Source organism: Argiope bruennichi, chromosome 2, assembly GCF_947563725.1.
Source record: "Argiope bruennichi chromosome 2, qqArgBrue1.1, whole genome shotgun sequence".
Lineage (NCBI taxonomy): Eukaryota > Metazoa > Arthropoda > Arachnida > Araneae > Araneidae > Argiope > Argiope bruennichi.
Genome location: NC_079152.1, coordinates 132113438 through 132140588, shown reverse-complemented (window position 1 = coordinate 132140588; position 27151 = coordinate 132113438). Strand labels below are relative to the sequence as shown.

Genomic DNA, 27151 nt, shown 5'->3' with positions numbered 1-27151 from the left:
AGGTAATTTTTCTTCCAGTGCATTCCTAAAACTCTTCTAGTAATAATAATTTCAATAATTGTGCTTCTTTGAAATAGTTCCAAATATGCCTAGAATGATTAAAATAAGGTAAATCTTAAATAAGCATATAAATGTCATCCAGGTTATGTGCGCACACATATATTTGTGTTTTCCATATCTGCTCTTAAGCGAGCAAGTCGATTTCAATTAAATATTGTACATTTATTCTTTAGTACAAGAAAAAATACTATCAACTTTCCAAAGTGCAAAAGTTAATTACGTATTCAATTAATTTTGAATTAACTGAAATTTTTCCTTTACTTATAGGAACTTAGAAACAAATTATTTTACAAGAAATATTTTAATATCCTTTTAAAAGTTTCACTCATACATAATGTATACATTTATTAAAATTAGGTAAAGAGTATTTAATCGAACAAACATTGAAATGAGAGCAAATTTTTAAAGCAAGAATATCTAATATGCTTTTTAGAGAAGGTAATACTTGACGAACATTTCTAAATCCTTTTTTGCATTACATCCTACAAACATGTTTTCGACATGAATTGTTAAAGTGCTTGGTATTTTAGATCTGAAATTTATTCCAAGTAAGTAAACCTGTTCAAACATGTCACTGCATATTGAATCACGCTCCCAATCATTTACTGATCGATTATCATTATATTTCCTCATGAACTGTAGACCAGCATCTTAAAGTAACGTTTGATTTTTAGTTACTACCTCTGCAGTTAATATTTTAATCACAGGTAAGATATTATTACCTATTTTCTTAAAGGAGTTGCCAATGTATGCATGTTTATTATTGATGTATACAAACTAAGAAATTTTATAGTTATTTTGTACTTTCATCTACTCTACATCTTTTATGTACTGTAACTACTGCTATTTTTTGAAATTTTTGTTTCATTTTTTTTGGGAATTGTATATTTGTTTAAAGAAATTGTTTAACGGTGCTGTAAAGAACGGAAAGCTTGGTTTGGTTTGGTTTCATGGTACAAGTATCAGATTTGGCCATTTTGCACCAAACATTTATTAGACATGGTTTTCATGTTGAAAATTACAGCATTAGAAACAGTATAATCAAATCTGATGTAAAATGTGTATATCTTACAAAAAGGAAAAAAAAAACATTTCATTGAGGGCTATCACTTAAAATATCATTTAAATTAACAACAATCGCGTCAAAATGAACTTGCTGTTGTGTACAGAAATCTTGGCATTCATACAAAATATGTTGAACCGTTAAAATACAGTTACATTTATTACAAAATGATGCACGATCAGAACGTAAAAGTTCTTTTGGGTAAATAAGTGTAGCCTATTTTTCTCGTGATAATGACATCTTTCTTGTTAATTAGAATTTTACTTTTGAAATCTCTGACAGATGGCTGTAGTTGAAATAGTTTATTCGAAATTTCTAAATTTTCCAAATTTCTTTTGAATTACTTTTTCTTTTGAATTGAAAAAGCACCATTGTATTTAGAGAGCGCAAATGCAGTTGCTACTGAAACACAGATGAATCAAGATAAGAGTAATAAAAACCAAGTAAATAGGAGAAAAAAAAGTATCAAAATTTGACCAAATCAAATAAGAAACCGGCCTGAAGACTTTCTCAAGGGTCACCCTCAGGAAGGGATTTAAAAAAAAAGGATTTTTTTCTGTGAGGGATTCCAATTAAAATGTTCAACAGTATTGATTCCTCGTGACTCGAAAATCCCCTGAAATTAGGCCTAAGAGACACGACATTTTTACAGAAAAGAAAAGAAAACCATAAATTAGAAGAATACGACCACTAATAAGCAAAAATACAATAACATAAAATAACCATATAATAACACTCAAACCAATTATGCGAACAAAAAGGAAGGAACATACCAACAGCAGGCAAAAAAAAAAAAAAAAAAATGTTAACATAAGCTTGTGTTTTCCGCGACCTAAATTGTTTTAGCTAACGCAATTCAAGGTAAAAAATAATTGGAGGGTCTGAGCGCCATTTATTGAGTTATTTAATATGGAACGGAAGGTCTATTTTTATTTTAGATAAAGGATTAATCCCAAATCATCAGTTTTTTAATTAAAAGTAGTAGTTTATGAGAAATTCATTATTAGTTAAATTTTTAATGAGATTCTTTGTTGCTTCAATATAGGAAATTTTGTTATTACAAACACTTTTAATCCTGTTAAATTGTTAGAAAATTAGATTTTTGAAAATTTTAGAGTTTAGATTAGAATGATAATTACAAAACTTCGTTATTTTAAAGTTGAACTCATCCCTTTTATCGTAGATACTAACTATTGTTTTATCATTAGCAATTTCGATTTTTAAATCCAGAAAGGTGGCCTCAAGTTGATTTTTATTTGTTCTGTTAGAATTAAATCTTTTGGATAGCAATTAGTAACAATATTAGTATTGTCGAAGTTAATCCAAAGCAGGTCATCAATATACCTCCACCCGTTTATTAAATTATATTTAATTATTTTTTTCTCATCGCAATGTAGCAAATATTAGCCAAAGCACTTGAGAAAGCTGTTCCCATTGGAATGCCCTTTACTTGTTTATAAAAATTAATTCCATTAAAAACGTAATTTTCAGTAATATTAAGATTACATAATTCTAGCCAGTTATTTAGGAATAAGATCTTCATTTAAATATTCGTCATATATAAAAGTACAGACATTTATTAATTTTTTATGAGGTAGATTGGTGTATAAATTTTCGAAATCAAAAGTATTAAGTTTATTAATGTTGTCATGTTTAAGAAAATCCAGTTCTTCTTTATTATTATTAATTATGAAGTTATATTCATCTTTGATTTTGTCTAGGACAATTTTTAAGTATTTAAAAAATTGTTTTTCCGTATAGTAATTATAACTGCCAGTGCTACAAGTCGCGAATCTAAAGAACGGATCTAAAGAACGCAGGATTTATTTGAGCAAAACATTAAAATAAGAAATAAAAAATTAAAAGAAAAATTTGTTATTACAATAACAGTAAATTAGCAAATAATTTCTGTTTAATTTGTAAATATTATTATAAAAAACTATTAATTAATGAATATAACTCTAATGAAACTTATATTTTAAAGAACACGGGAAAAAAGGAATTAGATAAAAGAATGCTAGCTTTCACAAAAAAAAAACCTGCTCTTTAAACTATTCTCATTTATTCCCAACAGTTAAATTTCATAAAAATCCAATAAAACAGATTCGGGATTTGTAGCACTGGCAGTTGTAATTACTATACGGGAAGACATTTCTTTAAATATTTAAAAACTTTCCTGGACAAGATAACATTATAATTAGATGAAGATAACTTTATAATTAATAGTAACAAAGAAATACTGGATTTTCTTAAAGATAACAACATTAATTAACTTAATACTGTAGATTTCGAAAATTTATGCAGTAATTTACCTCATGAAAAATTAATAATTGTCTGTACTTTTATATATGACGAATATTTAAATGAACATGTTATTCCTAAAAATAACTGGCTAGAATTATGTCATTTTAATATTACTGAAAATTACATTTTTAGTGGAATTAATTTTTATAAACAAGTAAAGGTCATTCCAATGGGAACAGCTTTCTCAAGTGCTTTGCCTAATACCGGGTGCGGCATAAATTCGTGCAAACTTTAAAAAATCATAATAAAAAAGTAATGGTCGAAAAAAAATTACGGTTTCCGAGAATATGTTCAGAGAGCCTTTGGATTTTGTAATTTCCATTAAAAAAGTGTATTTAGAAAATGACCGATGGATGGCGCTCACACGTCATACCGAGACGGTTAATGCAAATCAGGAAAACAAAGCACAGTAATTTTATAGTACATTTTATTTTAAAGCAAAAGACGCTAAACATGACCGCCAACACAAGATATTGAGCAAGCGAGGCTTGTAAGATCTCGGCATCGATGCCACCAACGACCAATTGAATGGCATCTTTCAGTTTCATCAAAGTGGCAGGAGAGCTCCGGTAGAAACGAGACTTTAGGTATCCCCACAACTAAAAGTCCGCTGGAGTAAGATCTGGAGATCGTGAGGGCCACTCATTTTTACATCCTCGGCTTATCACTCTGTTCTTAGTGAATGTGTCCAGCGGAGAATTTCATTAGTGAATGTGTCCAGCGGAGAATTACTCCAGCGGACTTTTAGTTGTGGGGATACCTAAAGTCTCGTTTCTACCGGAGCTCTCCTGCCACTTTGATGAAACTGAAAGATGCCATTCAATTGGTCGTTGGTGGCATCGATGCCGAGATCTTACAAGCCTCGCTTGCTTAATAGGAGGAACTTCTTAACGGAACTAGCGACGTGGGGCGTGGCACCATCCTGCATGAAGGTGACGGAAGATAATGCACGTCTTTGCTGCAAAGCAGGCATAACGTGGTCACGTAAAAGCCTAAGATAGCGTTCTGCCGTGACGGAACAGGTTTTCCAACCGGATACCGGACAACGCTCTTCAAAAAAGAAAGGGCCTAAACTGAAGGACGCAGTCAAACCGCACGAAACAGTCACATGCTGAGAATGTACTGGTTTGGTCGTGTACGCACGAGGGTTTGATGTCGCCCAGATACGATTGTTTTGCGTATTGACGTCACCATGCAATGAAAAGTGGGATTCATCTGTCCAATGATGTTCAGGAACCACTGAGGGTCACGTTCCATTTGTGCAAGCACCCATGTTGCAAAGGCTTGTCTTTGCTCGCAATCTGCTGGCAATAACTGCTGAAATGCCTCTATCTTGTGCGGATGCAGTTTCAAGATTTCATGCAGAATGCGTCTAATCTACATCGACCTTTCCGGAATTCCTGTTATTTTACCTTCTCCCCGTGCACTGCAACTCCCCGTTGAAGTCTCGGCTGCCGCATTTCTCATGACCCTTTGGATAACAGGGACGCGGTCAGCGCTAACGGGTGGTCTGCCACTTCGTGGACGATCCTCTAGTCTTCCCGTTTCCTCAAAATGGCCAACTGAATTCAATATCCCATTCAATGTAATTGGGTTTTTCTTCGCCTTAATTCCTTTCACCGCCCGTAACTGTCGCAATGCTTTAGTGGCGGATTCACCGTTCTTATAGAACAGATTAACCACTAATGCTCGATCCGGTAGTGATAGCAAGCTACTGGCGTCGAATGATAGATCCATTTCCAGCCTTGTGTTTTATAGCTATGCTGATTTGTATAAACCGTCTCGGTATGACGTGTGAGCGCCATCTATCGGTCATTTTCAAAATACACTTTTTTTAATGGAAATAACAAAATACAAAGGCTCTCTGAACATATTCCCGCAAACCACAATATTTTCCGAGCATTACTTTTTTTATTATGATTTTTTGAAGTCTGCACGAATTGGTATTTTCCTACATTATTATGAGAACAAAATAATTTAATATAATTTAATAAATGGGTGGAGGTATATTGAGGAATTACTTTTGATAAACTTAGATAATGCTAATATTGTGACTAATTGCTATCCAAAAGATTTAATTCTAACAGAAACAAATAAAAATAAACTTGAGGCTACCTTTCTGGATTTAAAAATCGAAATAGCTAATGATAAAAAATAGTTGGTATCTACGATACAAGAGATGAATTCAACTTTAAAATAATGAAACTTTGTAATTATCATTCTAATCTAAACTCTAAAATTTTCAAAAATCTAATTTTCTCATAATTTAACAGGGTTAAAAGTGTTTGTAATAACAAAATTTCCTATAATGAAGTAACAAATAACCTTATTAAAAATTTAACTAATAATGAATTTCCCAGAAACTACTGCAACATTAATTTTTTAATTAAAAAAGGGATGATTTGGGATTAATTCTTTATCTAAAATAAAAATAGACCTTCCGTTGCATATTAAATAACTCAATAGATGGCGCTGAGACCCTCCAATTATCTTTTACCTTAAATGGCGTTAGCTAAATCAATTTAGGGCGCGGAAAACACAAACTTATGTTAACAAATCGTTTTGTCTGCTGTTGGTATGTTCCTTCCTTTTTGTTTGCATAATTTATTTGAGTGTCATTATATGGTTATTTTATGTTATTGTATTTTTTGTAAATAGTGGTCGTATTCTTCTAATTTATTGGGTTTTTTTCTTTTCTTTAAAAATGGCGTATTTCTTGGGCCCTATTTCAAGGGATTTTCGGGTCACGAGGAATGAATACTGTTGGACATTTTAGTCTGTATTCCTCACAGAAAAATCCCTCTTTTTTTAATCCCTGCCTGAGGGTGACCCTTGAGAAATTATATATTTATATGTATACACACACTAGAAATTATGTTCGTTCATAAGCGATTTACAAGAGCAGAAGTCAGCAAAAAGGCGGGAAATATTTAATTGCAGTGTTTATACGCTGTGAGATTCTGATAGTCATTTCTTTACATGTGTCAATTTAGGAAAGGGGAATTTAGGTATCTTTTTAAAAAGAATTTGCTTAATTAGACAGTTTTTTTATCTCTCCTTTATGAGTGAATGAAAGTGCAGATTTAAGCATTTTTAAGCAGCTTCTCCAGCATTAATTAAATAAAAAAAGGTGGAATCGGATGAGGAAATAAGAGAACATTTTAGAATTAAGTTAATATGGAGTTAAATTAAGATAAAAAATTTAGGAAATTAATTAGAATTTAATTTAGGTTTAGCGATATCACTACATATATGTATTTTATATTTAAATATAGAACGATTAATTTAACTAAAATTGAAATGAGATCAAATCTTTAAATCAAAATTATCTCGTCTGTTTGTAATATACCGTATGCTTGTAATATATTATTAAAAAAATATTTTATTCAAACAAAAGAACATTTTAAATTTGAAGTGATTAATCAAATTTTTCTGTAAAATATTAAGTAGTCTGGCAAAAATTAATATGATATAATTCATATTAATTATTCGAAAAATAAAGTCTGGTTAATTTGCCGAAATAGAGACATATGTTTAACATGAAAATATTGAAACGTTTATAATAATTCAGATCTGTAATTAATTTTAAGCAAGAAACCTGTTAAATCATATTAGTGCACATTTAATCCCGTTCTTATCAATTTTCCGACTGAATTTCCATACATTACTCGATGAACGTGAAATCAACATGTTAAAGTATAATCAATACATTTAAGAAATGCAGAATTTTCAAAGGCATTCTTTCAAGGAAAGAAATATATCGAATGATAAATGATATATAAGATAATTAGAGATTTTTTTAAAAATTAGAATTTTTAATAATAAAGAGTAAAATTAGATCCTAAAACCTTTTTCCATTTAAATGATTACATCAAAGTAATATAATATAGCGTTTTCTCCTCTAAGATTGTAATGATTTTTTTAGAAATTGGTTGCATACTTAAGCTATCAAAATGAACATGTTGTAAATGAATGGGATAACAAGAGAAGTCTGCTAATTTAATTTATAGATAAAAATAGAAAAAAAATTAGAAAAAGTAATACAAATGACTTATGTCTGAAATATAATTCTGAATATTAGTAAGAAAAATTTTATTTTATAGGTAAACATTACATGTATGCAATTATTGTTAGTAATTACTATTCCAGCATCATATCTTTCTTATAAATAATGTCAAAGTTTTCATTTAAAATATACAACTTCATTTTAATAATATATTCTTGAAATAAATCCGTATTTCTATACCTAACAGATGCATGTAAAAGAATTTTAATAATAAAGTGCAGGAATCTTACAATGGGAATACGCTGACTAAAAAATTCCATTTTCTCACTGCCTTTGAGAAATATTTTAATTCTGATATTACAATCTTGTGGACGAAAGCAAATCTATAAATTAAATTGCAAAATGACTTTTAGCATTTTTAATGAATAATTATCACTTTTACAGAGGGTGGGAAGTGATTATCTCACGATAAAGAGTCGCTAACCATTAACCATTCCCTTATCAGAATGATAGAGAATAGTTGAAGGTTATGTTGATTAAACATTCGGAACAACTCGGCTCAATATTCGAAATATTTTCATCCTGGAAGTGCCTAAGCTGCTTTCAATCTAAAGTATGAGCGCAAATAAGGCTGAACACACCTGCCATACAATTTGAGATTCCTATTTGATAATCCCACCATATATGTTAAGTCTGAAATTCCCTGCTCTCTTCCACAAAATCTGTATATCACGAATAGGAATTGCAATACCGGAACAAAATTTCAATACCGGTATTCGGTATTTTTAATACCTTAATACTGGGATACCGGTTATAATACCGGTATTAGAAATTTTGGAAAAAGAAAGAAAACACAGATGTTTCTTTTTTTTATTTGCCAGTTTTGTTAGAGAGTGTAAATATCACAAAAAATAATTTGTAACTTATAAATTGGTAATTTTGTGTAAAAATGACCAGCTGCCGAAAACGCTCTTTCGGCATTTACGCTAGTTGGTGGTACTGTTAGCAATGCGCAATATACTTTTTCCAAGTATTTACCTCTAAATCCCTCATCTCCAAATAAATCGATTTCTCGTCGGATGGTTTTGGATATAGCTATTTTCTGTATTGTATTTTGGTTCGTTGAAATTTTTTTATTTATCGCTAATTCTTTGTTCAAGAGACAATTCCTTTTCACTATTGACATTAGTGTCATCATAATCTTCGATAACTGTACCGAATTCTGAATGTGGATAGGTTTGTGGGAAAAATTTTTTAAGAAACTTTACTCTAACTTAATCAGAATTGAATTGATTATTTTCTTTTCTTCTTTTCATTTTTAAAATCATTAGAATTATGTAAATACCATAAGACATTTTCTATTTCCGTATGCCTTTCTTTTGTGCGATTTTTCAATGTAATATATAATTCTTCAGATACTAATCTGTGCTGTTCTTTCAGTAACTGCAACATGAAATTTCTTGTTGCATTAGCTGTTAATAAATTAGAATCTCGCGGACATAATGCCTCAATAGTCAATTTTATTGGTAGTAGAGCTGATATAGTTCTGGATATTAAGTCGAATTCACTATCTGAAAAATTAATTTACAGGTTTAAGTCGATTATTGCTTTTTGGATTGGGTTTCTCAGTTTCAAAAATCGTTCCATCATTAGGAGTAAACTGTTCCAACGCGTTTTAGAATCTAATATTAACATATATTCTGTTTTATTTTCAGTTAGTATATATTTTAGTAATATATCCTTGTTATAGGGGAACGTTTAAATATTTTAACAATTTTTCGAACTTTATAAATTATAGGAAGCAATTCTTGATAGGTTAATATTTCATCCTCATTAGCAATATCTTCTTCAACAATTACATTGTTACTTACTTCATTGTCAATATCACTCTCACTCTTACTCTCTTCAAAGTTGGAATCCGAAATTTTTATATCCACAGTATTTGGATTCTTCTGTTCTTTATTTTTTTGGTATAATACATTTATTACTCGTAATTGAATTACATGCGCATAGCACAACTGCTGATTTGCACCAATCTTCCAACTTTTTTCATAATTGTTGCTCAATCAGTCGTTATGGATACAATATTTTCTTTCAGGGATAATCCGTGTTTCGCTAATTTAGATTTAAGCAATTAATTAAGCCATTAATTAGCTAATTAATTTCGCCCGTTAGGGAGACATAAAAACAAATCGTATACTATATTGCTATGTTCGCGAACCTGAACATATAGTGGAGACCATTTTGAAAAATTTCTAGTAAATACCGGAAAATCGGTATTTAAACTTGTGAATACCGGTATTACAAAATTGTACCAATGGCTCAAAATACCGGTATTCGGTATCCCGGTATACTGGTATTGCAATTCCTAATCACGAATCTCCATCTCGTTTCCCACAGAAAGGTGCTCATGCTGTATTGATTAAAAAACTTTTTGAAATTTTAGAATAAATACCGATATTCCATAATTCATATCTCGGATTTTTAAGCTGTATAGATAATCGCATAACGAAACCTTGAATTGTAAATTAGCTAAACATTCTTGAATTTCCTCCGCATCTGCTTTTTTTTAATAAAACCCACTGAAGTTTAACATAAATTTAAAATTTATAGCCAGTTATGACGATCAACGTGTTCGTCCAGATTATTGATTATTTTTAGGCAATGAAATATTAATATGGAAACACTCGCCTGCTATTTGATGAAACTGAAAAATCAAATCTGACTTTGATTTGGAATTATTGGCCAATTATTACAAATTATTATTATTTAAAAAGTTTATATATATATATATATATATATAAATATGTCGATATAAAAGCGGAATTGAAAATCGTACTTTTCAGTCAATGTTCAAGGAAAGCAACTATCTCATCTTTATTTAATAAAGATTGCATGTACTGGCAAAAAATGTAACTAAGATTCAAGTCGCACGTCCAAAGTACTATGATGGTTTGGTTTAATTTATTGAACTTTATATTTTTAAAATAAAAATATACGATTCTTATTTATGCTTTATGCCGCGATTATAAGATTCACATAAAAATTATATTGAATTCTGTCGCAACAGAATTGAATATCAATGCAATAAATCAAATTTTTAAGAATATTATATTTTTAAAAACATGTGTTGAAAATTATGATATTGAAATAAAATTGATTCCGCTAAAAAACATATTTTCTTTATTTTAAAGTAGTAAAAATTGCTCTCGAAACTTATTAAAAAAGAACTTACAAATTTGGTGGTCTTAGATAATGATGAAAGATGTAATCAAAATTTCAAAAAGCCCATTCATAGCGTGCCTCTAATACTACTCATAGTACAACAATGTTCCAAACTGTAAGTCCTGTGATCGGCCCATTACAGCGTTTCAATCCCCGTTGAGCAATGCAGGCTGTATCACGTTATATACAAATACTGTATCAGCAAAAAATGTTTAAATCTCTAATATAGACGAAATAGTTCAATCAGTTTCTTTTACAAAGTTTAATACATATCCATAATACTCTTGTCAGACCAAAAATTTACATTGAACTGCAATTACAGCTACATGAATGCTAAATTTCATGACTGTAAAGGCGATAGGTTTTGTGCGGACATAAAAGACACACACTCACTCAATTACTGCTTGTCATAAGTATAGATATAAACTTATTACTGGGGTTTTCAGAATAAAATATTCTTAAAATGAGTCTTAAATTAGCAGTCTCAGGAAAGTATCAAGGGAAAAAAAGGATAAAAAGATATCAATAAAAAAAAAACTAAATTAAGGTTTATTTTTAAGGTTTATTATTCATGTCCTACGCTTAGGCTTTTCTTGTAAATATTGTTCATTTCAGTATTCTGAGACGATCAGTTTAGAAACACAAGTGCAGATCACGAGTCAAGATGAGTAGCATCAAAAATTTGATGACCGCACAGAGGACATAAAGGAGAGTCACAAAGGGCAAGCCAATTCAAGTATGCGGGCAAACAGTCATGGCCTGTAGAAGGTGGAAAAGTGCCACAGCTGCACTTCTAGGAGAATCTGAAACCAACTGTGTATCCTCAAGAAGTGAGGCCCATGGCTTACCGGCAGAGTCACACAGTGCTCTCTGCTTTAACCTGGAGGCATATCTTCTTTTTATCAGGAGTTTGACTGAATGAAATGAGAGGCTTTTCAAAGGTTTCTGGAGGACTCTTGCAACCCTTTCGGCCAAAACAAAAATCGGCAGCCTTGTACCTAGGAATTCCGCAGTGAGCTTTATTTATATACCATAATGCCCTTCTTCTCTTCTCACAAGGATTTCTTTGAAAGGAAAACAAAATGACAACTCGGGAAAATACTCTGCTAATTGTTACATACATCATTCTCAAACATTAGAAGAAAACGTCAAACGACTTTCAAACAATCTTGATGCCATTTAATATAGGTTATAATTTACTAATTTTCCTTATATATATATATATATATATATATATATATATATATATATATATATATATATATATATATATATATATATATATATATATATATATATATATATATATATATATATATATATATGCCAAATGTTGCAAGTCATTTTTAAGATAATTCTTCGCTCGTCTTTGGTAAATGCACAAGTTTCTCAGAGTTATTCTGTTATACTTATTTGCTACTTTTCTTTAAATCAATTTTTTTTCATTAAAAACAATTTTAAAGGAGAGAATCAACATCCAAGTTAAATGTATTTCTTGAATCAAATTACAAGGAAATGCTTTCTTCTTATGATGATAACTTTTATGTATTTCCATGTTATTTCATACTTGAAAAATGTTAATAATTCAGTGTGAAGTATTTCATGTAGTTTACTTTTGTTTAGTTTTGAGTTATTATTTTTCTTTTTTGCAGAATTCCTTTTGAGCATCATGTTTATTGGCATCATTCGCGACTTAATCTTATTTAACCGTAAGTTTCAATAATATTTTCAATTTTTTTCATGATTTTCACGTTTTTTTAAACTGTTCTAATACAATATTTTTTTATAAACGTCAAATAATTTATTTTATTTGACAGTTATTTGTTTAGCCATAATTCAAGAAACAAATAAATTATATATTTATATTTTACGTGTTACGTGTTATTTATATTTTACGTGTTCCGTGTTATTTATATTTTACGTGCTATGTGTTAAATATTTAAAATGACATTTCAAGATCTATCTAGAAATTGTTTGACATATCATGATGCATTTTGTAATGAAAATTTTGTTCAAAATTCTTTACAAGATAGACGGTTGGACACACAGCTAACAAATTTGTACGAAATTATTTCTAGAGTAGTAAGTGTTCACTAAAATGATAAATGGAAAAGAATTTAAATTAGAATTTTTTTTATATCAATAACTTCGAAACATTTTATTACAAATAATTCACTTTTGCTAATGTTTACAGTTTAAAAAAATTATCTTTTTCATTCTAACTTCAATTCCGTTAAATTATTTCTACAATTTTAATAAATATTTCAAAATATTTTAGACTTATTTTGCGGTTAATTTATATTTTTTATTGGTATTTAACATACTAATAACGACAAATCGTGAACAACCTACCAGTTGGAGACACTCGATCCGAATCTGCAGTCAATTACAATCTTGCCTCCATCAAATTCGCATAGATCAGCAGCTTTTCCCATCACTCACACTTGCAAGGAAGCTTCCTTGCCTACTTCAGCAGCAGTAAAAGGACATTTTCTCTTAATCACATCTCCTCTAAATCATCCAGACGAATTCAGCAAAGAATTGTGGAGATAATTATAATGTTTTGACTCTTCAGTGTATATTATCACACTGATATTTAATACATTTCTTTTGCACATGTCAACTTTACCATGATTAAGAGCTATGTTTTATTAAAAGTAATCGGACAAACAATAAGGAAAACAAACCGAGGATAATACATTGTCACACTACACTATTTTGAGAAAGAGGTTCGAATCTTCTTTAAATAATTTAAAATCAGAAATGTCAGTAAAGATTGATTTTTAATTCAATATCATTAAGACATCGAACAAAGCGTAAATCATTTTTGATAGTCAGCGATCATTTCTATTTAATTCCTGCATAAAATTAGAATACAATTAAACAGATCAGATTTTCATATTTTAGATTCGAAAACTACCTAATCCAGACATCTTCCTTTTGTTTTCATTAGAAACAAAAAGAATGTAAACATGGTTTCGTGAGTAAAAAGCAATTTAATTACAATACTTCCAGACACACAGAACAAACTACTTAGGGTTTGATGGTTTTCCAAACGCGGTTTTTTTTTATTTTTAAAAAAAGGTTTTTTTTAAAACTAAATTTGTCACATTTAAAAACCGGTTTTTAAATTAAGAAAACCGATGTTCGGGAACGCCTGGCAATTTCTCTTCTTCAAAACAAACAAACAAATGTTTTGAATGTTATCGGTTGGGACCGATTCGTCTAGCAATTGAAAGTTTAGGGCGACGAAATCCATTTTATGAACAAGTAAAGGTATATTTGAATTTCTGTTAAATGGACTAAAAAATTTAAATACTGAAATAAGCTGGAAATTATTATATGCTTTAGAAGAAAGAATTCAAGAAAGAAAAGAAGTATAATTAGCAATTCTTTTACTGTATTTGCAAAATCCACAAAACTGTTCTAGTTCAGCGAGGAAATCTAGTGTACTTTCTTTAGCTTCAAAAACCGAAATTATTAATTTATCTGGAAATATATTGTCTAGAATATTTCCAAATTCTTATTTGGAAACCGATTCTGATGACGAGCAAATCGAAGAAACTACTCATCAGAGTAATGCTTTTTTAAAAGAAACCATGGAAAAATCAATTCATAAGTTTCTTGAAGGCCCTGAAGAAAAACTTACAAATCCAAAGACACTGAAAGCTGGATTTTCATTATTTGAGGCAACGTGTAAAAGAACAAAATCTTAGATTTGTTATTTGATGCCATGAAAATTATAAAACCGAACTCAGTAGTTAGTGGATGAGTATTTTCAATTTCTGGCAATATTGTGTCCAAAATAAAAACAAGATTTAGCCACCGTTCAGTGGATATTTTATGTTTTTTAAAATCTTATTTTCTTAGGAGAAATTAAAAATTAGTGAAAATACTATAAATGTTATTTGAAATTTTTGTTTGAGTTTTCGTTATTTTGTGTAAATAATATGCGTAGAGCTGGTTGTGTGTATTTAAGCCAAGGAAAGATGCTTTCTTGTCTCTTTTCTTATTTATTTTGCACACACACACATATAACAACACATGGACGATGACTTCACATATATAAGGTAACACATAATACTATATAAGATTAAAGTAGAAATTGCCGCTAACAAAGAGCGAACGAATACTTCTTTTTGCCGCTAACAAAAGAGCGAGCGGTGCCTACTTGCACCAGTTTATCACCAACTCTCAGGGAGAAGTGTTTACAAAAACAGCTTAAGTGCGCTTCCCCCACATTCCAAACATACACATGGGTTAGCGCATACTGCGCCATCTATGTTCAGTATTAATCTTTACTGTATGAATACATATACAAAGAAACAAAAATACAAATAAAGTAATTAAATAAAAACAAAATATTATAAATAATAAAATCACATAAACATACTCCCACCCATCAAGAAGTCATTCTTGATGCACAGGTAAAATACACAGTTTAACTATAGGCCTTTTAAAAAGCCCTTTCAAAGTTTTTAATGTTACTACTCTTATGGCCCCATCCTTACCAGGATGTATAGCTACAACCTTACCAAGAGGCCATGTTGCTGGGGGAATATTGTCTTCTTTAATAATTGCAATATCACCGATTTTAATGTTTGGATAACAATTTTTCCATTTTGTCCTATTTTGTAATGAGCTCAAATAATCGATATGCCATCTTTTCCAAAAATTTAATTTCATTTTTTGGACAATATCCCAGCGCTTCCTCAATGAAAGTGTAGACACTTCCAGTGTCTCAGGTGGACTATTAATTACATCTCCAATTATAAAATGAGATGGTGTTAGAACATTTAAGTTATCTACATCATCATTATCTGCACTAACTAGGGGTCTTGAGTTTAATATCGCCTCTATTTGAGTTAATAAAGTATAAAGTTCTTCAAAAGTTAAGTTTGAATTTCCTAAAACTCGCTTTAAGTGAAATTTTACCGATTTTACACCAGCTTCCCAGAGTCCACCAAAATGCGGACTCAAAGGAGGGATAGTGTGCCATTCAATTTCCTGTTGAGAAAGAAAATACGAAACATTTTGATCTAGATTAATTTTAGATAAATGGTTGTATAAATCTTTGAACTTCCCTTTAGCTCCTAAAAAATTAGTCCCATTGTCCGAATGAATATGTTTAGGTGTGCTCCTTCTTGAGCAAAAACGTTTCAATGCAGCAATAAAGGAATCGGACGTGTAATCCGTAACCAATTCTAAATGTAAAGCCTTCGTAGCAAAGCATACAAATACAACCATATAACCTTTCGTTGTTTTGGCTCCTCTGCCTCGGTGTTTCAATATAGAAATTGGACCTGCATAATCAATACCACAGACAAAAAATGGTCTGTTGAGAGTCACTCGTCCCTCAGGAAGATCTCCCATTTTTTGTTTTGACATATTACTTCTAAATCTACAACATACAACACAATTTAATACACATTTTCTAACTATTCTTTTAACATTTAATATCCAAAATGTTTGGCGTAAAATACCCATTAACAAATTACCACATGCATGCAAATTTAAAATATGAAAATATTGTACAATCAGAATACTTAATTTATGCTGGTTAGGTAATATGATAGGATGTTTTGCATTATACTGCAAAGATGCATTTTGAAGACGCCCTCCCACTCTGAGCAACCCGTCCTTATCAATGAATGGACAAAGTGCTGATAGTGGGCTTTTCTTTGGCATTGGTTGGTTTGACCTTATACAATTGATTTCAGCATCAAAAAATACAGTTTGAACATATTTTACAATAATATTACGAGCAAAAATTCTTTCCTTTGAAGTTATAGGTTCAACTATACCTGTAGAATTATTAACTTTACCAGTTTTACAATTATTTATAAATCTAATACAAAAACATAATACATTAATTAACTTAGTATATGACGAGTATTTTTCAATTAATGAATCTATTAAGTCATTTTTCAAAATTGCAGCAAATACACATGCAGTTTTTTTTCTTTTCCTTAAGGACAGAGTCATTGTTTTTGAATACTGGTTGCTTTGGCCAGTCAGCCTCTGATGATGTTAGGAAAGTAGGGCCCTCCCACCATAGACGACAGTCTGGCAGATCCTTAGGAGACAAACCTCTGGATCCTATATCTGCTGGATTTTCCTTTGACGGCACATACCTCCATCTATTTTGAGGGATGAGGTCCAAGATCTCTGAAGTCCTGTTGGCAACAAAGGGCTTCCAATTTCGAGGAGGTGAAGACAACCAGGAAAGAACAACTTGAGAATCTGTCCAAGCATATATATTAATAACATGATCATTAAAAGTTTTAATTAGAACAGATAATAATCGGGCTAACAGGAGAGCTCCATTTAACTCCAGCCGTGGAATGGATACAGGCTTTAGCGGAGCTACCTTGCTTTTAGCTGCTAAAATAGTGACTTTCGTAACACCATTATCAGTTCTTTGAACCGCATAAATTACACAGGCATATGCTGATTCCGATGCATCCGAAAATCCATGAAGAGTAATTTCCTTTTCTGTAGTTAGAAGCCATCTCGGAATAGAAATGTGACATATTTGCTGAAATTCCTTTTTGAATTTACGCCACTTAACTGCAAAATGTTCCGGTAAGGCACTGTCCCAATCAAGTTTCAGCAACCATAACTGCTGATAAAAGATTTTTATTAATATTGTGCAGGGTGAAAGAAAACCCAAAGGATCAAATAGCCTTGCTGATTGTGACAGAAAAGATCTTTTGGTGATTTCATTCTCAAAATTAAAGTCAATTTTAAAAACAAAGCAATCAGTAGAAGAGTTCCAAATAAGTCCCAGAGTTTTAGAACAGTTTTCGGGATGAATTTCCACATTAGATTCATTAGCACTCAGGCATTCAGCTAAATTATTTAAGACATGTGGAGAATTAGAACGCCACTTTCTTAAGTGAAATCCTCGGACATCTAGAATTTCTGACAATTTTTGAATTAACGCGATTGCTTCTTCATTAGATTTTGCTCCAGCTATCAAGTCATCCATATAAAAAGAATTTTGAATTATTTTAGATATTTCAGGATTTATAATTTGAGAATCCAAGCCTATTTGATGTAAACATCTAGTAGCTAAAAATGGAGCGGATGAAGTTCCATAAGTTACAGTAGAAAGTTTGTATTCCTTAATTGTGGAATCAGGTGAATTTCTCCACACTATTTTTTGCAAATTTTGATCTTCTGAATCAATTAAAATTTGTCTATACATTTGCTTTATATCTGAAGTGAAAGCAATTTTATTTAGTCTGAATCTGACAAGAATAGCAAATATATCTGGTTGCAATATTTTTCCTACCCCCAAAACTGAATTCAACGAATTAAAGTTAGGCGGTTTGCAGGATCCATCAAACACAACTCGAAGCTTGGTTGTAATACTGTCTTTCTTTTGCACAGCATGATGAGGAAGAAAGTAATCCGGTTTAGAAGAATCAAAATCTTTATTAGGGGACATATGCCCCAATTCTTCATATTCACTCATAAAACTCTTGTATTCCATTTCAAATTCTGAGTCAAATTTAAATTTCTTTTCCATTGTTAGAAGCCTAGAAATAGCCATTCCCTTTGTATCTCCTAACTGATTAATGTCCTTATAAACAGGTAATCTTACAACAAATCGACCCTTATCGTTTATTCTGTAAGTCGATTTAAAATGATTTTCACAAAATTCTTCTTCATCTGACATAAGAAACTTTTTATCCGGCAACTCTTCCATTTGCCAAAATTTTTGCAAAACAGAATCAATGTTACAATCACTTTCAACGGAAATCAGATGCGATTGTGTGTACGATGATGAAATAGAATCTCTTCGAATCTGACCTGCGACAACCCATCCAAATATTGTGCTTTGCGCAATTGGTTGTACTTCAGACCCACTAATTTTTCCATTACGAAGGATTGAGAAAAAGCAATCAGAACCTAAAATTATATCACATACTGATGGCCTTGAAAAATCTTCATCTGACAGAGTGATGCCCTTCAAATAATCTAATTCTTTAATGTTAATATTCTCAACTGGGATTTGAGAAGTAACCTTATTTAAAATAAAAGCATTAACTGTCACACATTCTTCACTAAATCTTGACCCAATTTTTAAATTAACTGAGCCACGTGTGGTTCCTGCTTGAACCCCACTTATCCCACTTAGAGACACTCTAGCATTCTTTCTTTTTAGTCCTAAAATATTTATTACATTTTCACTGACAAAACTGGACTCCGAACCACTATCTAGTAAAGCTCTGAATAAGAAAGAATCACCCCCACTATTATACAGTAAAACCTTTGCCGTGGGGAGGAAGGTTATAAATTTGGAGTTGTTTAGACATGTGCTAGAACTAACAGGCCTTTGAGGTTCCACTGATTTATTGCGTTGCGTTTCTCCCCCTGGGCGGATGTCGTCTTCGGAGGGGTGTTTTGGGGTTTGATCGTTAGGTTCGGGTTCGGATTCTGAAACACGTGCACTATTTACTACCCTTTTAACATCTTCATGCAAGAGTGAATTATGGTTTCCTTTACATACGATACACTTTAAATGGCAATTAGTGCAATCCTTAATTTTATGAGAATTCAAACATAAAAAGCAAAGATAGTTTCGCTTTACAAAATTCTTCCGAGCATTCAAATCCATATTTCTAAATTTAATACACTTAAACAATTTATGCATTCCCGAACATTTCAAACAATTTTTATCACTTTTATTTCTTTGAATATTTTCACATGCAACAAAATTAGACTTAGTAGGAATTTTAGCATCAGATTCATTATAAACCATTAATTCAAGAGATGAACATCTGGTATTTAAAAATTCCAAGAATTCTTCCCACGTAGGAAATTCTATTTCTGAAGTTTTCACGGACCAAAGTCTTCTTGTTTCAGGATCTAATTTTTGCAATAACAAATTAATCAGCCATGGATCTCTGCTAGATGCCTCTTCTCCTAAAGATTTTAACCCTCTCAAAACCTCATCACTCGTGTCAACTATATTTCTTAAATTCGTTGAATTGGCTTGAGAGATGCCTTTTTGTTCCAAAAATGTTTTGATTAATGCATTAATAATTTTCTTCTTCTTATCATACCTGTCCATTAATTTTCCCCGTGCTTCTTCATAGGAATCATTGGACAACGGTATGTGCTTAATTAAAGAAGCGGGTTCATCAGACAACAAACCCTTTAAATATTGAAATTTTTGGCTATTGCTTAGTGAAAGCTGCGAATGAACTGTGGATACAAATAAATCCTTAAAGTTCATCCAATCTTCAAATTTACCAGAAAACACTGGAATAGTAAGTTTCGGTAAACGAAAATTCGAAATAGATTGCACTGAAGAATTTTGTGTTTGAGCAGAAGTAAATTGAGATCTATTAAAGCCATCAATTTTATTTTGAAACTTTAATTTCAAGGAAAAATATCTATTTTCGAATTCCTCTATTTCAGAATCCTCAATAGTTAATTCTGAATCTAATTTTTCGAATTCTTTCAAAAGTTCTTCTAACCTCTGCAAACGAATCACTACTTCATTTTTTGATTCTAATTCATCTGCAGAATGTTCTAATCTAGTTAAGGAGGCCTTAACCTTGCCTCTTGCGACTTTAATTTGCGTTATGTGTTCCTTATATCTTTTCGGATTGTCCATGTTGAAAAGAAATTATATAACAAATCGTTTGCGAAACGGAACCGAAACTAAAGCAAATTATGTTCGCTCGCAATTCGAGAACTTCTTATTAACTCTTCAGATGTTCTTCTCTTTAAAAACATCAAATTAATAATCAATAATAATAAGAAACAAATGAAAGAAACTTATCTGTTTCTCATGCTGACATCTCGTCGGTGCCTCCAGTTTTATATGTAGAGCTGGTTGTGTGTATTTAAGCCAAGGAAAGATGCTTTCTTGTCTCTTTTCTTATTTATTTTGCACACACACACATATAACAACACATGGACGATGACTTCACATATATAAGGTAACACATAATACTATATAAGATTAAAGTAGAAATTGCCGCTAACAAAGAGCGAACGAATACTTCTTTTTGCCGCTAACAAAAGAGCGAGCGGTGCCTACTTGCACCAGTTTATCACCAACTCTCAGGGAGAAGTGTTTACAAAAACAGCTTAAGTGCGCTTCCCCCACATTCCAAACATACACATGGGTTAGCGCATACTGCGCCATCTATGTTCAGTATTAATCTTTACTGTATGAATACATATACAAAGAAACAAAAATACAAATAAAGTAATTAAATAAAAACAAAATATTATAAATAATAAAATCACATAAACAATATGTGCATGTAATCCTTAATATTTTTTATATATATATTTTGACTTTGACTTTGATATTGATTTCGTTTTTTGTTATTTTATTTAAATTAAATTAAATACTTTTCCCTGTTTTATTTTTTGACAAAAATTTGAAAACCGGCTAAAACCGTGTTTTTTTTTGGAAATATTGAATTTGAAAACCGGTTTCTAAAAAAGTCGGTTTTTGTATAAATTCTAAAACTACTTCAAGTACAGAAAAGACAGTACAGAGGAGGTAAACAAATTATTCAAGTTAAAGAAAATAACTGCAAAAGAACCGAATGCATCAGTTTAAACAGGTATTATAATCATACAAGAAAGTGCACAATCAAAAGAAATAATGTTTGGAAACAAGATAATCAGCGCATTTATAGATAACGATGCCTTTAATATACAGTATACTCCCGAGTATCGAACCTAATTTGGCGGAAGGGCAGACCGGATTTAAAAAGATAGGTCAGAGTTCTATTAACTCATTTCTTTGCCCACCAATATCAGAAGACAAAGTCTTTATATACACGTATTACATAATAAGTATTTTCTCTCTTCTTATTGAGTACTAAGCCCTTCATTTATCTTAAGCCATATAGAACATGAACGCTGCCACGTCCCGGTGAATCATAGAAGCAGTTGTCGACTCAGTACTGGTAGTTTATATATGTTTATATAATGCACGGCGCGTTTCAAGAATTTATTAGAGAAAAAAGTAAGTTAAAGGATATAAACTGTTCACATTTTAACATGAATTCTGTAATGCCCAACTTAAATGCAGGAAACATAAACAAAATGGTAAAGTAAATCGTAGGCCTACTTCTTAAGAAAATTGATTCAAACCGATTTTATTTTTCACTGATAAATTATTTCACAAATATGAAAAGGTAAAAAAGATAAGAATCAAAACTTACAATTTTTAGTTTAAAAAAAAAATCCTTAATAGATGACTTAGTATATGCCTTATCTTCTTCATTTAATTACGAAAAAAGGAAACCAGGCCGGATAATCGTGAACCGGATACTCGGAAGTGTATTTTATTAATAGAAAATGCAAGTAAAATAATGACTGATGCAATATAACTGTTGAATAACGAAATATTGATATATGGAATAGATGAAGATCAGATTCCAACGATGGTATCTTTTCAAAACGAATTCCACGTGGATGAGGAAAAGTATGCATTAAAATGTAATACAGTTCCCACAACAAAACATCAACATTGTCTGATGTTCTCATCAACTCTGATATTTTGGAGCATGCATCAGTTATATTTATGAAGAATGGAGTGGAATTTAAAAAATAAGAAAGCAAGGATTTCTTAACTATATGAAACCATTTAGTATGAGGATTCCGGTACTTCAATACCGGAGGGTAACTTTTAACACACAAATAACTGAGTGGAATAAACCTTCCATATGATTGGCTGGTTGTCAATTACTTTTCACCTCAAGATTTCAGCTAGGCTAAGCAAAATTTCAAGTCAGGGCCTTGTCGATTGAGACGATTTGCGGCGTGTTCGGCCTTATAGGATTAATGCAAATTTCTGATTAAAACATCGAAGGAAAAGTAGATTTGAATGACGTAGAATGAAAGAAATAAAAAGGAATTCAAGAAAATGATTGAAAATTACAATCTTGAGAAAACTGCTAACACCGACTTAACGAAGAGAATTATTTTGAGAAATGAAGTTCTAATTTAGAATCCATTGAAAAGTAAGCAGTAAACAGGAGGGAAATAGGACGTAAAATACGTCTAAGGATACAAGGAGGTAAAATACACTAAAAAAAGGTAAAATACGTCCACACTGCTCAGAGTGTTATTCCATTAGTAAAGAGGAAGAATGGTACTTCTAGAAGGTGTATGGATAGTAGAAAATTAAATCAGAAGCGTGTAAAAGATAAAGTTTCTTTGCTCCAACTTAAAGATGTTTCAGTTGCATTGCAATAAAATAAAGCCTATACTACATTAGATCTTCGAAACTGATTCTTTCATGTTGAAGTAAAAGGTAATTGTAAAAAGCACATTTTTTTTGGTTATTTCCGATTAAAAAAATGGATTAAGCACTAGTCTTGGTGTGTTTCATCAACATTTAACAAATACTTTTAGAAGATTTACACACGAAGGATATTCGATACTATGCGTTGATGATCTGATTATGCTAGCAAATATTAAACCATAATCCACGAGGACATTACCTAGAAAATTTCCTGAATCAGCGACAGAAAAGTAATTCCAGAATGTTGTAGACATGACCGGATATTTCCGTAAGCTCATTCAAAATTATTTCAAACTTGCTAAACCATTAAGCGACTTAACAAGAAAAGGAGATTAATTCGTTTTTGTAATTCAAAAAGTGAAGCATTCAAAGAACTTAAATCAATAATCTCTGAAAGTTCAGCTTTAAGTCATTTTAAACACGGAAGAAAAAGAGAATTGCATACTGATGCAAGTCAGAACGGATGTGCAAGTCAGAACGGGTGAACTAATGCATTTTTACAAGAAGCTGAAGACGAAACGTTGCATCAAGTATAACAAATGCAGATTAAAAAAAACTGGCTCCACCTTAGATAATTTTAAAACTCTGAAGGACATAATGTTAAAAATTGTCAGTTTTTTACCAACTGTTTGAAAGTATTTGGATTTCTATTGTGCTGAAACGAGAATTTCAAGGAAATTTTCTTTAAGTAATGGCTTGTTTCATGTTTAATTGGAAGACAAGTAAACGAGAAGATGAGATGAAAGGTCATTGATTGTGACTAAGGTCCAAATGCCTCGAAGAGGATGTCAGTTTGGTGAATCAGTCAGTGTTATGGACGGACTTAGCTAAAGATAGCAGTCGGCTACAACAAATCCTGTCAATACTGCTTCGTTCGGTGGTGGTGGGGTGGTCGGCTGTACACAAGAAGAAGAAGAAGGCCCCACCGTAGAGAAATTTGATAGTTATGAATTGGAAATATTCGTCATTATTCCAGCATTGAAAAATGTGTAGTTAGAAAAACATTTCAATATAGTTACAGATAATTTGCGCTGCAACTAATTGATAATTTATAGTTCGTAATCTAATTGGAAGAATTCGATTGCGAAACTGAACAACAACTTCATAATTACACACGACATGTAAATGCCCTGAATCGACAAACTGCGATGATAATTAACAACGATATTCTTTAACCCTCGGGGGGGGGCACCTCGAAATGAGGATGAGATGCTTCCGGCATGGTGGTTGGATCTCTCCACCCTGGAGGGTACACTAATAGGTGGGGGATCTGGCTCCTCCCATCGATGACGGGACGTACTTCCTTCGAGGAGGGTTGTACCGTGGCCGGTGACGGCCCTTAGGATTCAACCACAGTTCCCGCCAATTGCTGTTGCGGCGGTCCGGTCATTCAGTTTTATGGTTTAAATCCGTGTGCCTTAGGGCGGGTCGGAGAGTTAGAAGGTTGACTTACCGCAAGATTAAGGAGAGTACAAAGTGAAGATACAAGAAAATTAATTTCGAAACGATAACAATGCAATACATTAATTAAAAGTAATGGATATTTAATAATTGTTAATAATGTAAATTAAAATAATTAAAACTAAATTTTTATTATAAATAATTTAGTTATTAATTACTAAAACTGTTTTTTGTTTTAAAGAGATTTGATTAATTTCGACATAAATTATCAAAACAATAATGCAATTTATACTTTAATTGAGAAACCTATTTTTATTTTAACAATTTCAATTTAACGAAACATATCAATCAAAAAAAATTAAACGACGAAAAAAAGTAATTATTTAAAGTCATTAATTTTTAGAATTACTTTTCTATTTTTTTTTTTTTTTATTTCCTAAAATTGGCTTATCAATTTGTAGTTCCAGAATAAAAAGATCTAATCTGATTAATAATATACTTAAATTAGATTTTTTTCTTTATATTATTAATCCATTGTTTTTAAATGGATTTGTAATGTATTTTTAAAAATTAATCAATTCATTCGTGTTCTAGCAAACATATAACATTTTGATTACGTGAAAATCAAATCCTTATAAACTGAACTAACGTGACTGTTATATGGTGCTATGGTTGTAAGTGAATGAATCATCTCTAAATCACAGTAGACTAAATTTAAGCATTAAATTGCTTAGTTAACATTTTTGTTTTCCTACTCATCTTTGTTTTTAAAAAATAAAACAGTGATGTTAGTTAACACTGAACAGGCATAACACTAAAAACAATTTAGATGTCGAATGATTACGCAATATTCATAACGTTTACCCACGTCATTAGGAGTTCATTTTAGCAGGGAGAAGGCTGAGACAGTCACTAAATGATTCAGCAAATGTTCAATAGTTTTTTAAACACTTGCATACGAGATGTAGAAAGAGAACGAGTTGGAATTAATAAAAAAATGAACAATAATATATTTAAAAAAATCACCACAATTTAAACTTCCCCGACTAAAAAATAAATAAAATAAAGAGGTTGGGAAGGTAGAATATCAGGCCACACTGTTTACTTATGAACTTCGTAACTAAAAAAAGCACGGCGAGCAAACCGAATAATTCTGATATACGATCTTCAATTCAGTATAATACTTTTGTATCAAATTATGGCCAAATTCGTTGAATGGAAATTTCTCTATTCTTTCAAGGGAATATGAATCTGATAACTAAAAAAACTAACTAAACATATGGATTTTGTCCCATGTTTTAATCACAAGAATAGATCTATAACGAACAAGAATTTGACTCTATTGATCTAAAGCCTGTTGTTCCTTTCGCACTTACTATGCTAATGAAACATTCGCATCAATGGGATCCAAACATTAAATACTTAATTCATACGTCTAAAATTATCTTTTCCTCATGAACTCATTGTGTTTAGAGAAAGATAAGAATTGTTTTATTAAAAAAAATTTTGATCTAAATGTAAAATAATGCATTTAATATATAAATATAATGCTTATTTATCAGAAATAAAAAATAAACCAGAATTTAAAAAAACAAATAATTTCCTTTACAATTTTTTGTTTGGACTTTATAATCTTTGAAAATATTCTACATGAAGTTCGTAGATATGTTTTTTAAATGTATAATTCTTGTTTAATATATTTATTATCATTGTTTGAAGGACATAACCTGAAATTTTGTTCCATCCTGTAATATTTTGAATATATTACTCGACTCTTCATTGCTATGGTGATGCTAATTGTTTGATTATTTTTATTTGCCTAATTCTTCTAAAAACATCCTTCCTCTAATCAATTTGTTTTCAGCTCATTTAGTATTAATTATTTGATGTCCAGAGAATAAATGTGCTTCAAGAAAAACTATCACTAAAATATAATATTTGGAAGTGTTTTGTTTTTATTTTACATGTGTACGTAATCCAAAGCTGAAAGTATTCACAACAGTTTAATTGGTATTGTAATCATTTGATTTTGGGATTTGAATGGACTGTTGTTAATTGATTTATCATAATAAATAATATATCGGAAAGCAGTGTAGAAATGAATCTTCGTAATTATTTAGAAAAACATTCATTGATCCAAATCTAAAATATAATTATCTCTAATGGTATTTTTCCAAATGAGAGTAACTATTTCTCGGCAACCAATGGACCATTATAAAAATACCCACTCAGAATATCAACTTGATATAAACGTCATTTAGTAACTGTTCACGCTACACTACTTAGTTCACTTTCGCTTAATATGTAGGGTCGCCATAAAATAACTTTCCTTGTTTGGTGGCATCTGCAGCTAAAACAAATGAACGAAATGAAACCACATTTCATATACAGATTGTGGAAGGCTTGGGAACATGAATTCTGCAAAAAGGAAATTGGCATCGAAAATTGCCGGTAGGGGAAATACTGGCGAAGTGGGAGAGCAGTTATGAATGAATTCATGAAACTCATTGAAAATCATCGTTTATTCATCAAAATCAGTGTCCCCTGGACACCGTGCAACATTTTCAATATTCTGACCTTCCCTGTGTACAGCCTATTGCATACGGTGTATGACATTCTCCACTTCTGCGTGTAAACTGTCGGTTTCGATGCTCATAACGGCCCGTCTTATGATTCTGCACATAAGACATGCAGATTTAATTAAAAGCAGCCATGGCATTACACTGTCTGGTGTAGAACAGTTTTACCAGTAAAGCTTGCTGAAGCAAGGTAGGGCCTATATAAAGAGAACATCAAGAGTCAA

At 31.2% G+C, this 27151-nt stretch overlaps 1 protein-coding gene across 6 annotated transcripts in view; it reads left to right on the top strand.

Annotated features, from left to right (window-relative positions):
- The first annotated feature begins 671 nt into the window (after nt 1-671).
- Nucleotides 672-27151, top strand: part of LOC129961912 (elongation of very long chain fatty acids protein 4-like) — a 52191-nt gene continuing 25711 nt past the window's right edge. For 4 of the 6 annotated variants that reach the window (XM_056075547.1, XM_056075545.1, XM_056075546.1 and 1 more), the window contains exons 1-2: nt 672-767; nt 12311-12367. In XM_056075547.1, the coding sequence (XP_055931522.1) occupies nt 12328-12367 (40 nt within the window). In that variant the 5' untranslated portion in view covers nt 672-767; nt 12311-12327. Of the gene's footprint in view, nt 768-8517; nt 8551-11550; nt 11671-12310; nt 12368-27151 lie in introns of those variants that run through there. The other 2 variants (XM_056075543.1, XM_056075544.1) reach the window with 2 other exon arrangements.